Raw genomic sequence first — 17,315 nt, forward strand, 5'->3', positions numbered from 1 at the left:
ATATATATTAACCAGCACAACTGTTTCCAACACTGATAATAAATAAGTATATCAGAATGATTTCTGAAGAGTCATTGGAGACTGGAGAATTTTATGAAAATTCCGCTTTGCATCACATAAATAAATCATATTTTAAAGTTAAATAAATCATATTTACGTGTGTGTGTGTGTGTGTGTGTGTGTGTGTGTGTGTGTGTGTGTGTGTGTGTGTGTGTGTGTGTGTGTGTGTGTGTGTGTGTGTGTGTGTGTGTGTGTGTGTGTGTGTGTGTGTGTGTGTGGTACAACAACAGGAGATACAAACATTAACAGTTTCCCTTTCGTTAGTATAGTAAAATATTAAATCAATTTACCAATTCTTCGCGTCTTTTATTTTGTAAAAAAAAAAATTAAACTGAACTTCCTGTTTGTGTTTGGAAGGCTAACGCTGGCTTCACGTCGCTACTGAACGCGGAATCAGATAGACAGCTGCTGCTGGCTGCTCACCTTCAAACTGGCCACAAATCGCACTTATGAGCTTGGCTGAAAATAAGAGGAGATAAATAGACCCGTTTCTGCTGAACGCTTTGCCTTAAAAGTCTTGTTGCAGCACTGTTAGGTCTACATCCTTATAAAACAGTGGTGAGGTTGCTAACAGCTGTTTGCTAGCTAGAGCTGGTGATCATAACCTCGAACAGCATCATCATCATCTCTCCACATGCTGCTGATCACTGAACGGCTCAACTCTTCTCCGTTTGGGCCATGATGCCTCTCAAAAACCACTGTTAAGATCATAACATAGCTCCTGCTAGTCTCATGTGAGTGCTACAGCCAGTCTGTTGTAGATTGTCCATTGTTTGATGTGTTCATGGAGCTTTTATTCTGTTTTTACCTCCTTGAGCTGTTGTTCTGTTTTGTTTTGACAGCCATGAAAATTATTATTTTTGGATTATGATAGTTTATATGGATTTACATGTAATGTGAAAGTGACACCCTCGTGCTTTGTCTCATAGATGTTTTGTTTACTGCTGTATTTATTCTTTACACAGGAGTAGAGTGATGATTGTGTGTTGATGCCTCAAACAAGAGGATCAAGACAGAGGGAGTGAGCTTATTACCTTCCCTTGGTGGATACCTCACTGTCCTGGACATGATGAGCCCACGGCGGAAGGTCACCAGGACTCATAGTTTGGGAGGGGGAACTTTTAGCTCTCTTGGGCATGAGGAACCCAAAGACTACATCAACGAGCTCTCACATGAGGTGCTTTGCCACATATTCCGGTCAGTACAGCACCCCAACACCCCTCCATATATAGCATTGCTATTTATCCATCTGTTCTCCTAACTGCTAATTATGATGCATACGTTTATCTCCCTTCAGATACTTACCCATGCAGGACATAATGTGTATGGAGTGTCTTTCACGGAAACTGCGGGAAGCGGTGACTCTGTACTTGCGGGTGGTGAAGGTGGTGGACCTTTGTGCCAGCCGGTGGTGGGAGTACATGCCCTCAGGTAGATGGTACTCTTGATGCTCCTGCTCTGTGTTAAATTTCACTAGTGAGATCTGGTTATAACTAAACCTGGAATAAAATGTGTAGTCCATAATTAAGTATCATACTAATTTACAAACACTGATCCACTCAGCAGGTTTCTGGCAGATTTGAAAGATTTCACATCCCTCTACCCTGCATGTTTATGTATTAAATGTTTTTATTAGGCTTTTAGTGTACTACTCTCAGCTCAGTTTAACATGTTTAACCATAGCCTTCTTAAATTTAGTGGTTGATAAATGTTGATGTTGATATCTAGAGAGCTAGATGGTCAGTGGCTGATGTAATGCCAAAATTATAAAATATACTATCGTTCAAAGGTTTGTGCTCCGTAAGAAGACTCTTATGCATTGTTGATCAAAAATATAGTAAAACAGTGATATTGTGGAACTATTATTACAATTTAAAATTACTGATATCTATTTTGAAATATTTAAATGCCATTTATTCCTATGATTGCAAAGCTGAATACTACTGCAGTCTTCATTGTCACATGATCCTTCAGAAATCATTCTAATATGCTGTTTTGGTGCTCATGCAATATTTCTTATTATTACCAAATTTGAAAACAGTTGTGCTGCTTAATATGTTTCTGGAAACCGTGATTATTTATTTTTTCATAATTTTTTGGTGAATATAAATTTCTACAGAGCAGCATTCATTTGAAATGTTAATATTTTTTTTGAAACATTTTAAATGTATTGACTGACATTTTTTAATAAATTGAATGTCCATTGCTGAATAAAAGTATTAATTTCATTCAAAAAATATCTGACCCCAATCTTTTGAATGGTTGTATGTATTTACCAGTATAACATTAATTTAATTATTAAAAAATGTGATGTTTAAAATAAATAATTGTAATATTGACAACATTACAGCATTTATTCACTAAAATTTAGTAAATATTGCGTTTTGGAATTGATATAATGAGAAACTTATGTTAGTCAGATTGATTATCAGCCAATGCCAGACATGAGTTCAGGTTGGCAAATTATTAGACCTGGCAGATTTATTGGTCTTTTGCCATATGTATTATTTAAAACTTATTTGTTTTGAATGGTAGTCCAACGCTGCATCCAAAATCAAATACTTACCTACTATAAAGTATGCGAAAACAATACGGCAAAAGACTAGTATGTCCGAATACAAAGTATTTGAAAAAGAAGGCGACAAGTCCTAGGATGACCTACTACTTCCGTCGAGATTCTGAAGTGTGCATTCAATGGACACTTTACTGTCCCGTGAAGATTTATGAATTACAGTGAAGCGACTCAACTGACGGTGGTTGGTCATGTGACAGTAACAACATGGTGGATGTATACCATTCATACTACCCATATTCATACTATACTGAGCGTACTTTTTTTAACGGTAGTAAATTCAAATTCAAATGTAGTACCCACTCAGATTAGTACACGATTTCGGATGCAAGTCTGTGAATCCAAGTCCCAAAGAAGTTTACTAGTCCTAAAGTAAGGTCCTATGTAATACTTATTGTCATTCCTAATTGCTATTGTTTGAACTGGCATGTGTCTGTAACTTAGGTTTCACAGACTCCAGTTTCCTCATGCTGATGAAGAAGATGCCTGACTTGGAGCAGCTGTATGGTCTTCATCCACGTTACCTAGAGAGGAGGAGGGTCCGAGGTTATGAGGCCTTCAGTATTCCTGGTGTTTTGGAGGCTCTACAGGCCTGTCCCAACCTTATAGTGAGTTCATGTTTGAGATAATTGTTATTTCAGTTTATTGAAATGGAAGTGTCTGTTTTCTACTACAGTATATCTCCACTTATAGGGAGTTGAGACATCCCATTTAGAGCTGGTGGAGGCCGTATGGAACTACATGCCTCAGGTTCACATTTTAGGGAAGTTTAGGAACCGAAACGGGGCCTTTCCTATTCCTTCAGAGAACAAACTTACCATTCCAGCTGCTGCTAAAATCCAGACCCTTCATCTTGTTGGTAAGTTTCAGATTGCCCCCATTGAGCAAAAAAAATATTTTCCACATCATGTGTCAGCTTGGTCAAATTTAGTCTCAAACCTTTCTGTTTGAACTTTCTTATAGGTGTCAATGTGCCAGAGATCCCCTGTCTGTCCATGCTCAGACATTTATACCTGAAGTGGGTGCGCCTCACTAAGCCTCAGCCCTTCAAAGACTTTCTCTGTGTGAACTTGCGTACGTTCGTCATGAGGAACTGCGCCGGTCCCACCAATTCTCTTAAGTATGTGCCTCTTGTAACTGGTCTGGCCTCCGCCCGCAACTTGGAGCAGCTGGAGCTGGTGAGGGTGCCCTTCTTAGGGGGACTGATTCAGCATGTGGTGGAGGATAGCTGGAGGTCAGGTAACCACAACATTTTGCCAGCTCCTTACAAATAGGAGGCATATTACAATTACTGAATAATATATTGTTGTATTGTAAAACATAGTCAGTATTTTATTTCTCATTGTCCACATTTTTTGAGAAAGAAATGAGTATGCAGTATCCACTACTAAAAGAACGCTCCAGGTCTGTGTCATATTGTCTAATGTACATCTCTTCTAGGAGGGTTTCGTAATTTGCACACAATTGTTTTTGGTGCCTGTAAAAATGCACTTGAAGTGGATCTGGGCTACCTCATCATTACTGCTGCTCGCAGGTAAATCTGTAATCTGTAACGAACATTATAAACTTACACTGATTTCTGTATAGCATTAGAGACAATGACAGAATCGACTTTGGTTGTACAGGTTGCATGAAGTTCGAATCCAGCCTTCTTTAACCAAAGATGGGGTGTTCTCTGCACTGAAGATGGCAGAACTGGAGTTCCCCCAGTTTGAGACTTTGCACCTCGGATATGTTGATGAATTTCTGTTGCAATGTAAGTCATTGTTATATAATCTTGCTGTCAGGAGCATCATGGATGCAGATGTTACTGTAAACGGTTTGGATGTAAAATTGTCAAAGTGTGACTTTTAGCTTATGTCTTTATAAGCATGGCCTTAGCCACCTATGAGGTCACTTAGGCAAACTAATAAACTTTTGTCTAATTTCGCCATTTTTATTTGAAAATAAGCCTAAGAGTCATGTAATGTAAAAATGTGCAACTGTCAATGTGAGGGGACAAGAAACATTAACAAAGCCGTTTTCATCATAGTTAGGCATAAGAGTACCAATGAATGTGTACATATTGTGAAGTAATTTAATCATCTTAGTTACCTAGCTTTCCTTGTAGCCTTCAGTAAAATAACTTTTCTAAGAAAATGATTCATAAAACCTATAGATATCAGTTAACCCTATTTTTACTTTCTTCACTGACACAGACTAAAATGAAAAGACTATCAGTCAAAGCTCAGCTTTAGGAGGGGAAGAGACAGGGCAAGATAAGGAGAGAGTGATGGAGATTAGGAGAGATCAGGTATTGACTAATAATCTACTGCCCACTGGCATGGTTTTAAAGCTATTGTTAGCAATTTTTTTGGCCTTTAAATGTATTAAAATGCACACATGTAGAACTATCCCCCTAACTAGATAAAATGTGGGACCTATAAAACAAAGTATAATTGTTGGATTATATTACGTTGAAGTTATCTGTTGTCATCTTTAAAGGGGTATTTCAGCCCAAAAGGTGCATTCTGTCATCACACCCTCATATCGTTCTAACCTCGCAAGACTTTCATTCATCTTCAAAACACAAATAAATGTTTTTAAAGGAAACCTGAGAGATGTTCTGTATGTTCCTCCATTGAAAGACCATTCGACCAAAACCTTCAAGTATCAAAAAGTTTATAAAGACATCATACAGTTGTCAAGCAAGCATGTTTAAGAATCTATTGACCATATTTGATGTGTTCTGTGTATTTGTTTACCAATGCCTCAAATGAAATCTATTTATTATCATATAAAGTGATCATGTCTCTTCAGAAGAATTGGATTAAACTGCTTGATTCATATGGATTAATTTTATGATGTCATCATTTCACCAAAACATTGATGTTTCAAAAAGTTTTTAGTCTTTCAACAGAGGGAGAGAAATCTGTCAGGTTTCATAAAAATATCTTAATTTGTGTTTCGAAAATTATAATTTATAGTAAATTATACCAAAATTGTATTTTTTGTGGGAACTAACCCTTCAGTTTTAACTGCAATAAAACATGTTTCACACAGGTAACATGAGCCATGCTGAGTTAGTCAAATACGGCCTTGCTGATGTGATCGAAAATCCAGGAATCATCACAGACATTGGAATGAAGGCTGTTAATGAAGTGTTCACCTCCATCAAGTATTTGGTCATTTATAACTGTCCGCATCTTCACAACCCACACAACTGGATCACAGGTAATGGATTCACCATCATTTATTTATGTATTTCCTGAGCTAATGATGAAATTTAAAATGTACCATTTCTATCAACAATATCTAGAAAGTCCTCAACTTAACTGTTGATTTTAAGCATATTTCAATATTGTTTTTTTAATCTGACTGATAAGCCGCTCTTTGTTAAAGACCACTCGCGCTGGAGTCGGTTGGTGGACCTCACTCTGGTGCGCTGTCATGCTATCAAGCTGGAGTCGTTCAGTCAGTTCATTGAAATGCTTCCCAGCCTGGAATTCATCTCTCTGGATCAGATGTTTCGTGAACCTCCCAAGGTGAGCAGGAGCCCATGAAAACCGAGTTGACTGTCATATGCTTTGATATACTATAATTTGGATATCATTACCATTTGTGGTAAACAGACAGCTGAGATATGAACCTCGGCTGATCAAAATATGTGTACTTATGAACGGTAAAGAAATTGCAATGTGAATGAAAATAGCTATAATATAATATCGACTATGCTATAGGATTTGAAATGTTGAGTCATATCATATTCATTTCATTTGTTTACTGCAGGGCTGTGCCCGTGTGGGGCTCAGTGCGGGCACGGGTATCGGGGTATCATCTGCCCTGGTCAGCAATCAGAATTCCAACAATGATAATGACAACAATAACAACAACAATCACCAGAACAATAATGATGCAAATATTCCACCAAATAACAACAACAACCAGGTTGAAGATGTGCCTCAGCAAAACCACCGTGGCCCAGAGGGTACGTATACCGTTCAAAAAAAATTGGGGTCTGAAAGTTTTTTGGCTTTTTTTATACAGAAATTAATACTTTCATTCAGCAGGGATTCATTAAGTTTATTATAATTTACAGTAAAGACATTTATAATGTTACAAAGAACTTCAAAATAAAAATTCTTCTTTTTCATCCATTATTTTTCATTTTAACTCAGAATCCTGACCAAAATGTTTAATGGCTTCCACAAAAATATTAAGCAGCCAACTGTTTTCAACCTTCATAATAATAATAATAAGAAGAAATGTCACCAAATCAGCATTTTAGAATGATTTCTGAAGGATCATGTGACTGAAGACTGGAGTAATGATGGCTTTGCCATCACAGAAATAAATTACATTTTAAAATGTTCAAATAGAAAAATGTGTTCTAATATTTCACAATGTCACTATTTTTACTGTATTCTTGCTCAAATTAATGCAGCCTTATTGAGTATAATAGACTTATTTCAAAAATATTATAAAAATCTTACTGACTGCGAACTTTTGAACCTCTACTGTTTTTTGCTTGTTGAAAGGTTTGAATTGACTTTTCTGACTTTAATCAGAGATTCCCAATGTGGAGGGCATGGTGGCAGACAACATGGAGCCTGAGCCGGTTCTTGTGGCCGTCAATCAAGAGGAAGAGACCCAGGGTTCCAGCCAGTCTACTAATCCTTCGCTTGAACAGGATGAGGAACAAGCAGGTCTGAAGAAACCCTGTAAATAATTTTAACAGATAGGTTACATTTAATAATTAACCAATAATATTTTTTATTGTTTTTGCTTTATATTTATGATTTAATTTAGGTCCTAGTGGAGTTCAAACCGCAGTAAAGAAGCAGTCAGTGGTGGTGTCTGACTCAGACAGTGAGGACGAGTACAGTCCAATCAGGACGCCAGCTGCCGCCCGCTCTCAAGGCCAGTACCCTGAGACAGAAGCCCAGGGGAAGAGCAGCACAGCTGTGACTCCACATGGTAGTTGACATTTAAAGTCCTCATAGCCACTGTAGCGGTTCATAGTACAAAATAATTTCAAGCACATATTATTCCAACATGTGAAGTAAAAAAGTGTTTAAATATTTTTGAACAAAAACTTGAACTGAGTTGAGCGGGTTAATGACACTTTTGTTGTGTAGAGCTGCCTTTGAAGTAATTTAATAATGTATGACCTTTGCAACGTTGACAGTTCTTGAACTGAATTGAATCAACATTAAATTGAGCTGAATAATGACAGTTGTATTCTGTAGAGCTGCTTTACAGCTGAAATTGTAGTCATTTCATAATTGCATCATTTACAATAATGTTAAGCCCCTTTCAGAACTGTCCCAGAACGCGCCCTGTGTGAACATAAGCCAGGACCAATGCCGTAAGGGGTGTGTGTGTCGTAGTTATGACGCACGTGCCATCGCAATGATGTAGTTATCGTGCGACTCTGTTGCTCTTAGAAGAAAGTTTGCGTTCGTCATCAACAAAGAAAGAATGAAAAATGTCTGCGAACTGGAATAAAGCAGAGACTAAGCTGAGATCGATGTTTTCGACGTGTACGTTACACGTCACATCCTGACGTCACGTGTCTTTACGGGATGTGTGTGAACGCACTCACAAATTTCGGAAAATCACTGGCAGTGGACAAAAGAGATGGATTAAAATACCAGGTGTAATCTGATACGTGTCTTCCTCATCTACTTGTTTTCGATCGACCAAAACGCATTTTAATACCAGCTCTAGTGTAAAATCGGCCTAAGAAACAAGAAAAAGTCTGCGCTGACCAAATCTCATCTTGATGGCTAACTTATGCTGATATGATTGTTCTGCTGTATTCTGGCAGGTAAAGGGAAAACTCCGCTGCGTAGACGTGGGCCGCACCCTCAAGAGTTCAGCTGTGAGAAAGGCTGCCAGGTAACCAGCGAGCAGATCAAGGCTGACATGAAGGCGGCCACTGAGACGGCTGAGCGCGGGGCCAGAGACAAAAACAGTGGAACCGGGCCTGCTTCAGGCTACGCTGCCGGCAGCTGTGTTTGCTCCATCCGCTGGAGGGAGGACTCGGCCAATCAGGACGACCAGGGTGAGGCGGGTAGAGGGGACGATGACATGGTAAGGACTCGCTGCACGTGCAGCAGGTCTCGTCCCGGCTCTGAAAACAGGACTCGTAGTGGCAACGGCCTGCCAGCGGGGGACGAGAACCACAGACCAGAACGTCACAGCCCAGAGCAGAGAGCAGAGGAAGATGAGACGGAGAACAGGCACTCCAACGCTCCACTCAGGACACACAGCTCATCTGAAGGGCATAGTGAGAGGACTGCAAGCTCGTCACACAGAAGCCCTACAGACGAGTTCCCCAGGAGACCCGTCACTCGTGCCCGGAGCAGACTTTCCTCTGTGCCCTTGGTTTGTGAGTCAGGTAAGATGAGAGCAGAGGTTCCTCACAGTGGGACATCAGAGAGTCTATTGAGCAATGGAAAAAAGCACAGTTGGGCAAAGGCTGACCCCCGGGTGTGACATTTGTGCATAGCATAAAAGCAGATGGAGGAATGCTGGGGGTCTGGATTACTCCACTGCTAGTCTATATTGGCAACTATACTGCAGTATATCTCCATGTGTTCATGACATTCAGATAAAGGGGCTTCACTATTTTGACTCCTAGTGAACCTACAGTGCTGAGAAGAAGGGCACATGTAAGAAACAAGAGGTTTAACATGCATTAAGCCACTAATGGTGTAAAACATCTCTCAAGTGTGGATGCATTTATTTCAGGGATCGTTAACACTTTTTCAGGCACCTTTGGGAAAAAATTTATACAAATTTATACAAAAAGATTTATACAATAGGTCTTTCTAAGCTTGAAGTATAATATGTGACTAACATTCAATATTACCATTAAAATGACATACATTTGGTCAGTCAAAAAATTTTATGTTTTGAAAGAATTCTCTTATGCTCATTACTAAGGCTGCATTTATTTGATCAAAATACCGTAGCAACAGTAATATTGTCAAATATTATTATTAGTTCAAAAGATATATATGCCCTTACTGTCACTTTTAATCAATTTAAAGGCCAGTTCAAACTGCACTGACAGACAGTTCGTTGCTCATCTAGTTTAGTCGAATCAGTGCGTTACCCCTGCCGGTTTCTGTTGCCGTGTTACTGCTCTTGTTTTCGCCAATTGATCATGTTGAATCAGAGTTTGTCGGGTCTTGGAATGTCTGAAAAGTGACGTACTGTCGGCATTGGCCGGTGTCTGTCATTGCAGTGTGAATTAGCCTGGATGCGTCCTTGATGAATGAAAGTATTATTTCTTTCTTTAAAAAAAAATTTACTGACCCCAACAGTAGTATATCAATGGTAATTTATGTTTTAAAAAAAATCCATAGAATTTCTCTTTTTAGATGAATATTTCTGTAAAATAATAATTAATTTAAGTTAATTTCTACTATTCCTCATTGCTTGTTCGTCTGTCCAGAACTGCCCAAAGCAAAGCCTCGGGTTGCGGTAAAGAGAAAACGTATGGCAGACAAGTCCACCAGCACCAGTGACCCTGTAACTGAAGACGACCATGTGCAGGTGGGTTCATAGTCTGGTTCACTCAACTACACGTTTCCTTGATGCAGAACACAAGTGTCCCAAGAGTCTGTTCATATATATTTGGGGCCACTCTGTATGTGCAAAACACAACTATTTTTCTACATTATACAGGTGCTTAGCCTTAAATCCAAAAACCTGGTGGGAATCACACTTACAAACTGTGGCATTACAGACCTGGTCCTTAAGGAGTGCCCCAAAATGATGTTTGTCCATGGTGAGTGTTTTGTTATAACAAAACACGTTGACATCGACATGCATGTCAAACTGTATCAGATCCTCATGCGTAATTTGATTCTTTCTTCCCAAGCGACACGCTGTAGGGTGCTAAAACACTTGATGGTGGAAAGTGCCCCCATAGTGAACCGCTTTGACTACGCACAATGTAAGAAGTTGGATATGGAGCAGGTGCTTGACCAGATCTTACGGATGCCCGCGGAGAGAAACCGCATCATCTACATGAGGCCTATGCAGCAGGTCAGTGTTATTCTTAGGTTGCCATGACAGTAAAGAAAGCAAGTATGCATTAAATTGATTAAAAGTGACAGTAAAAAAGTTCGAATGTTACAAATGATTTCTATTTCAAATAAATGCTGTTGTTTTGAACTTTGTATTTGGCAAAGAATCCTTTAAAACAAAAATGTTTCTTGAGCAGCAAATCGGCATAATAGAACATTTATGAAGGATCATGTTACACTGAAGACTGAAGTAATGATGCTGAAAATTTTGCTAATTTTAAATTGTTCTAATATTTTAACAGTTTTAGTGTTTTTACTGTATTACTGTAATGTAAAATGGTAATGTTTTGCACTGTATGTAACGATTTTACAGCAAACTTTTGATTTGGATTACTGTATAGTGTTACATTACATCTTTTTTAAGCCCTTTAAAGGGTATTTGAAGTATTTAAGAGGATAATCACCCAAAAATTATGGGTTTACCCAATTTACTCACCCTCAAGCCATCCTAGGTGTATATGACTTTCTTCTTTCACATGAATACAATCGAATATATATATATATAAAAAAATGTCCTTGCTTTTCCAAGCTGTATAATGGGCAATTTTAGTTTTGCCCATTTATTTTTTATATTTTCCTTACACAAACGCTGGGCTTCACTTCAGAAGGCATTTATTAACCACCCGGAGCCATGTGGAGTACGTTTATGATGGATAGATGCACTTTTTTGGGGCTTCAAAATTTCGTCCTCAATTCATTGCCATTATAAAGCTTGGAAGAGCCAGGACATTTTTTTATATACATCTATGATTGTATTCGTCTGAAAAAAAGTAAGCCATAAACGCCTATGATGGCTTGAGGGTGAGTAAATCATGGGGTAGTTTAATTTTTAGGTGAACTATCCCTTTAAAGCACAATGTTACACTTACGTACTTTTCAACATTCATCTCCAGATTGATTCTCTGGCTCTGGAGAAAAAGCTCTTCAGCGGCCCGTACCCATACCATATTGCTATTATCCATGAGTTCAGCAACCCACCCAATGTTAGGAACAAGGTGCGCGTACGTAGCTGGATGGACACCATTGCCAACATTAGCCAGTGAGTGGACTACATTATCCATACAGTACTGGTAAAACTAAGACTTTATAAAACTGTTTTTATCACTCTTTTGCATCAGAAGTAAGAATATTGCAGATTGATATAGACCACGAATAAAATCTTTGCTTTGTGTGTATCATCTTTTTAACTCTCTAATAATAATAATGTGTAATATTTTTTGTGACTCATTTCATTACAATTTGATTCTGCAAAAATGAAGCTGACTTTCCAAATGGTTCATTTGATTCCCCGGGGACCAGTTGCATAAACATAGCCATTGTGTTAAGACTGTGACTTAAGTACTAGTACGACCAACTAGCGGGTAGTCAAGAGGAAATCAGTCTTACTTTATAGCATCAAATTAGACCAATCTCTGTTTTTATGTAACTGACTTAAAACAGTTGTGAACAACTTGTAAGACTAGTCTTAGCAGTTTATGCAACTGGCCCCTGCTTTGTCCACCAGATGGCAATATTTTCTTATCATGTTATACCCAAAAACTCACCAATCTGTGTTTTTGTCCTTTACAAGAGAACTCATCAAGTATGAATTCTTTCCGGAGGCCACACGGACGGAAGAGGATGTAAAAAAGTTTCCCAGCTATCCCTGGGGCCGAGACATCTACACATTAGAGGGTGAGAGGAAACAGATCAGAGTCCTTTGAGACTAGCTCCAAGTTCCCCTCACTTCCTCTGGAAAGAAGTGTGTTTAACTAGTGGTGTGTTTGTGAGAGAGAATTGCATTTACATCCCTTACATAAAGCTAATAATGATCTTAATAGATGAGAAAATTTGCTGGCTCCCATAATGTTGAATCGGCCCATAAATGTTTACAAGATCCCTTTCAGTTTTAAAGGAATAAAAAAGTAATGGCATTCAATCTTTCCCACACTCCCTGTGCTTTAGGAGTAGTAGATGGGGCGCCGTACTCAATGATCACAGATTTCCCGTGGCTTCGCTCTTTACGCACAGCAGAGCCCAACAGTTATGCTCGATACGACTTTGAGGATGATGAAAGCAGTAAGTAACTGATCAAATATTGAAGTCCAGGTGTTGTTATTCATCACAAAACAATGATTCAATGCTGATGAATCCTAGCTATGGCACCACTGTTTAGCTGTGATCTTTGTTCAACCATACGGTTTCCCTTTTTTTATTTTATTTTTTTATTACCCATACACTGTTTAGAATCTTTCTTATGCTCACCAAGGCTGCATTTATTGGATCAAAAACTAAAATATATATTTTCTGTTGTAATATATTTATACCTGTGATGGCAAAGCTGAATGTTTAGCATTACTACTCCAGTCTTTAGTGTCACATGATCCTTAAGAATCATTCTACCGTAATATGCTGATTTGCTGCTCAAGAAACATTTCTGATTATCAATGTTGAAAACACTGCTTAATATATTTTTTTGAATATTAAATATTTTATTTAATACTTTTTCTCAAAATTCCTCAATGAATAGAAAGAACAACATTTGTTTGAAATATTTTGTCATTACCGGTAAATGTCTCTACCGTCACTTAAATAAATGTTTTTTTATATATATACTGACATCAAATTTTGAACTGTGGTGTACATTTATTCCAATTTTCACACTTTATGTAACTCTAAATATGTCCCTCAGTTTTAAAAGTAGTCCCTCATTTAAAGAAAAAAAACCTAAATCACAGTATAAACGTCTAACTTTCTCTCGCCCACTCTGAAATGTTCCTTTCCGTCAGCTACTATCTATGCGCCACGGCGTAAGGGGCAGCTCTCGGCCGACATCTGCATGGAGACGATCGGCGAGGAGATCTCGGAGCGACGGCAGACACGTAGGGGCGTTTTCCAGCGTGTGGTGGTCGTCTTCATCCACTATTGTGACGTTCGGGGGGAACCGGTGGATGACGACTACATCTAGAATGATCACTGCTCAGCTGGAGATGCTGGAGAGCTCTTCAGCCCTCTGCCAGTCTCTGTTTGAGAACAGAAAGCCTCAGTGGTGAATACCAAGGCATTTCCAGTTGCCTTTATCTCTGAGTTGACTCGAAACAAAGGGTAATCGCTTTCAATCGGCCATTGTCTTTTTTTGCGAGTTCATTCTAGACTAATGAACTGTAGAGTAATGGTGTCACCAGGCTGGTTTGCTTGTGTTCATTACATGAAGGATGAATTGCAAGCCTTCCATGGAGCGGCAGCACACTTGCAGTAAAGAGGGGTGATGGTGTCAGCAGTTGCTTTATTGCTACGGTTGTGCACATAGGAAAAGTTATGCAGAGTCACAAAAGATGGCATATAAAATCACTTGTTTGGTGAAGACAGAAAGATAGTCTTTGGTAGATTTGTATTTTAATTTTATTTTTTTCAAACCCAGGCAGGGTGTTTTGGTCACTTGGCATAATATCCCGGTGTGTATCTGCACTGTTACTGGCAATAACATCGTTCTAGATTTGTTTTAGTTTTTTTTGCTCCTCATACCTTTTCAGAGACTTTTTTTATTTATTTTTTTAGAATTTCATATTATTTTTGTTTTCCTCTTACCTTTCCCCTAGAGGTTGGCTTGTGTGTTCTTCACTATTAACAGTGTTGGTGTCAGTTTAATCCAGAACCTGGTGAAGAGATTAAATATTTCTTGGCCCATGAGAGGAACGTGGCAGAATCGGTGAATAAATGCACCACGTTTTACTTTCCTGTGGTCTTCATAGAGCTAAAAACAAACTGTGTAACAAAGACAAGTTGAGAGTATTTTAAGCCCACGTGATTTTTGTTTTTTCCCTTTATTAGGACTATTTTTATGGAACTCCAGTAGAATAGTTTTAAATCAGAAGCACAGTGGATAAAGTTGCCAGGCATATCCCTTATTCATCTTCAGATGACTTGACCCACATTTCCTTCTCCTCACATACTCGCTCTCTTCATATGGTGAAGCATCTTTAAAAATGGCCCTGTGCCATTAACCTGCATTATAACCTACACCAGAGATTATAGTCAGCATTATGGGTTTCTGGATTGTTTCTTTCCTCTTTCTTGCCTAGTTCTTTACATGGTTGTTCATTTAAACATTTAAAATCGATAATAAAATAAAATACACAATGTGTATTAACTGTCTGCTTGGTGCAGGATAGATTTCGTAAAAAGTAGTTTGGGAAACTAGTCTAATTAAGAGAGAGTTGCAAGTCCAGGAGCTATTGATGCACAAAAGCCCCATCTCGCTGCTCTACTTTGTGCTTTTCTGGGTGACCCACTCTGCCATGTTTCAAGAGCCAAGAAATTCCATGGATTGAATCTGCACACATACTGAGCACTGCAGAAACTTGTGTACAAAGTTCGTGTACAGATATTCTGTATTTAAATGATCTTCCAAGATTTGTTTTATATGTTTATATAAAAGAATAAATATTTCACCAAGACGTTCTGTCATGACTATTTATTTATCTTATCTCGTATCGTTTATATCTTATGTAGAATAATATAACTGTATTAGATACATATTTTATTTGCTTAAAAATGATTCAAAATCTGATCAATTCGTTAATTAATAATTTAGACCAATTTGAGACCAAGGAAATCACTCATGACATGACATCATCGTTCTTATTTTAAATTTATTTGATATTTACAGGTTTTTCCATAACCTATCATGCTGTAGGTATGAATAATTAGTTATTAACACTTGTACTTGTATCTCTTGACGTGTTCCAGAAAGACTCACTCTGTGAGTTTACACCAAGGACAACTATTATAAAGTTTTAATAATTTTTACAATGAGATGTCGACGCCATAGCTAAAACGGGCACAGAGGAATGATATTGTTGGGATCACTTTTAAATATAAAGAGAACTATAAGCCTCCACACCATCTTTGTTTATAATGAGCAATCGCTACAATTATTTCCTCAGCTGCTTAAAATGCTTGAGCTCTTGTATATATATTTCTAGTTGTATAGTAAATCCTTAGATTGTTCATTTAATTTGATCAAAAACACTGAGTGATTCAATGACTCACACATCTAAGGAAACACTACTACTGTACCGTGTTGCTCAGAGACGCTCAACTCTTTGGCTTCATTTGGAAATCTTTTAGTTGTGGAGCAAAAAAAAGACAAAGTAACTGACATTATTGTCTTTAAAGTGCAAGTACTTGATATTAATTTATTGTTTACTGAACTGTGTATAGTTCATAAAAGCAGTATAACTCGCAATTGTGCTGTTTGTCTGAATGTCTACATTGCTGTGATTACCTTCGAGTATCTGATGCCTTGTCCCCAGCCCCTTCATTATGTTACTTCTCTTTTTAAGGTGGCCTCCGCCGTGTTTTACACAGAGCATGTGTCTAATTACACGGGCAAAACAGCAGTTTCTCAATTAGTCTTCAATTATTGTGTAACAGCCCTACATGCCAACAGTACAGCAGATGTGTGCGTGTAAAATCAATTTCCATACTCAGACACTGGGCTACGTTCAATAACCCACAAGGCAAGAGAGTGTAGTTTGTCTACACACTTTGCTGTTGTATATGACCCATTCTGGATTTAGTCTTGTCACATTGTTTACAATGCGTCACTGACACCATAAAGGTGTTTAATGTTTCAGGTCATTTGTCGCTTAACACTGTATAAGCAGGAAGAGGAGAGATTTGTGGTTAGAGCAGAACCCCTCCTGTACTCAGTTCCTGTCTGAAAGGGCTGGCCAAACCTTTCCGAATAAAATCCAGCCAGTTTCACCTAGAGAAATCAATCTCAGTGATGAAAGACTTTTTCTTGCAGGACACATGTTAATCAGTTTCGGCTGTTCTGAGCAAAACATGCATGCGAGGAAGTAAACGCATGCGTGTGGTTGGTGTTGATGTTTTGTCTTGAAGTCTTAGTCAGTTTTGGTTAATTCATCTTAAGTTTCTGTTTTTGATAAAGCAGGGTTCCAGAAGTAAAAATAGCCGCATTGATGAAGTCAACAGCTGGATGTGCCAAAACTTTCTTAAATTAAACAAAGACAAAACTGAAGTCATTGCATTTGGAAACAAAGATGAAGTTCTCAAGGTGAATGCATACCTTCACTCTAGAGGTCAAACAACTAAATATCAAGTCAGGAATCTTGGTGTCGATCTAGAGTCAGACCTTAGCTTCAGTAGTCAAGTCAAATAACTTAATAAGCATATAATAATATCATCTGAAAAATATTGCAAGAATTAGATGCTTTGTTTCCAGTCAAGACTTAGAGAAACTTGTGCTTTCATCACCAGCAGGGTGGATTATTGTAACGGACTCCTCACTGGCCTTCCCAAAAAGACCATAAGACAGTTGCAGCTCGTACAGAACGCTGCCGCCAGGATTCTGAGCAGAACCAGAAAATATGAACACATCACACCAGTCCTCAGGTCTTTACACTGGCTCCCATTTACATTTAGGATTGATTTTAAAGTATTATTACTGGTATATAAATCATTTAATGGCCTAGGACCTCAATACATTGCAGATATGCTCACTGAATATAAACCCAACAGATCACTCAGATCATTAGGATCATATCAGCTAGAAATACCAATGGTTCACTCAAAGCAAGGAGAGTCTGCTTTTAGCT

At 38.3% G+C, this 17,315-nt stretch overlaps 1 protein-coding gene across 2 annotated transcripts; it reads left to right on the forward strand.

Annotated features, from left to right (window-relative positions):
• The first annotated feature begins 393 nt into the window (after nucleotides 1-393).
• On the forward strand, nucleotides 394-15,145 carry fbxo38 (F-box protein 38). Of its 2 annotated transcripts, XM_079631012.1 has the most exons (21): nucleotides 394-794; nucleotides 1,026-1,257; nucleotides 1,358-1,491; nucleotides 3,077-3,240; nucleotides 3,326-3,491; nucleotides 3,596-3,871; nucleotides 4,073-4,166; nucleotides 4,258-4,388; nucleotides 5,675-5,845; nucleotides 6,014-6,156; nucleotides 6,401-6,599; nucleotides 7,180-7,317; nucleotides 7,421-7,588; nucleotides 8,442-9,014; nucleotides 10,077-10,177; nucleotides 10,310-10,412; nucleotides 10,506-10,672; nucleotides 11,607-11,752; nucleotides 12,284-12,387; nucleotides 12,658-12,771; nucleotides 13,482-15,145. In XM_079631012.1, the coding sequence occupies exons 2-21, from the start codon at nucleotides 1,127-1,129 to the stop codon at nucleotides 13,658-13,660; spliced, it is 3,402 nt and encodes a 1,133-aa protein (XP_079487138.1). In that variant the 5' UTR covers nucleotides 394-794; nucleotides 1,026-1,126; the 3' UTR covers nucleotides 13,661-15,145. The 2 variants fall into 2 exon arrangements, with proteins under 2 accessions (XP_079487138.1, XP_079487137.1); XM_079631011.1 differs by having other exon boundaries at nucleotides 10,310-10,672.
• The last annotated feature ends 2,170 nt before the right edge of the window (nucleotides 15,146-17,315 follow it).

The sequence above is a fragment of the Phoxinus phoxinus genome, assembly GCF_949152265.1.
Source record: "Phoxinus phoxinus genome assembly, chromosome: 12".
In the NCBI taxonomy this organism is placed as follows: Eukaryota; Metazoa; Chordata; class Actinopteri; order Cypriniformes; family Leuciscidae; genus Phoxinus; species Phoxinus phoxinus.

Bases quoted from the DNA above. Each gene is read 5' to 3' on its own strand.
- fbxo38 (XM_079631011.1), top strand. From the start codon at position 1,127: ATGATGAGCCCACGGCGGAAGGTCACCAGGACTCATAGTTTGGGAGGG. The intron at 3,872-4,072 runs GTAACCACAACA...CATCTCTTCTAG, and splicing joins GGAGGATAGCTGGAGGTCAG to GAGGGTTTCGTAATTTGCAC. The intron at 10,673-11,606 runs GTCAGTGTTATT...ATTCATCTCCAG, and splicing joins ACATGAGGCCTATGCAGCAG to ATTGATTCTCTGGCTCTGGA.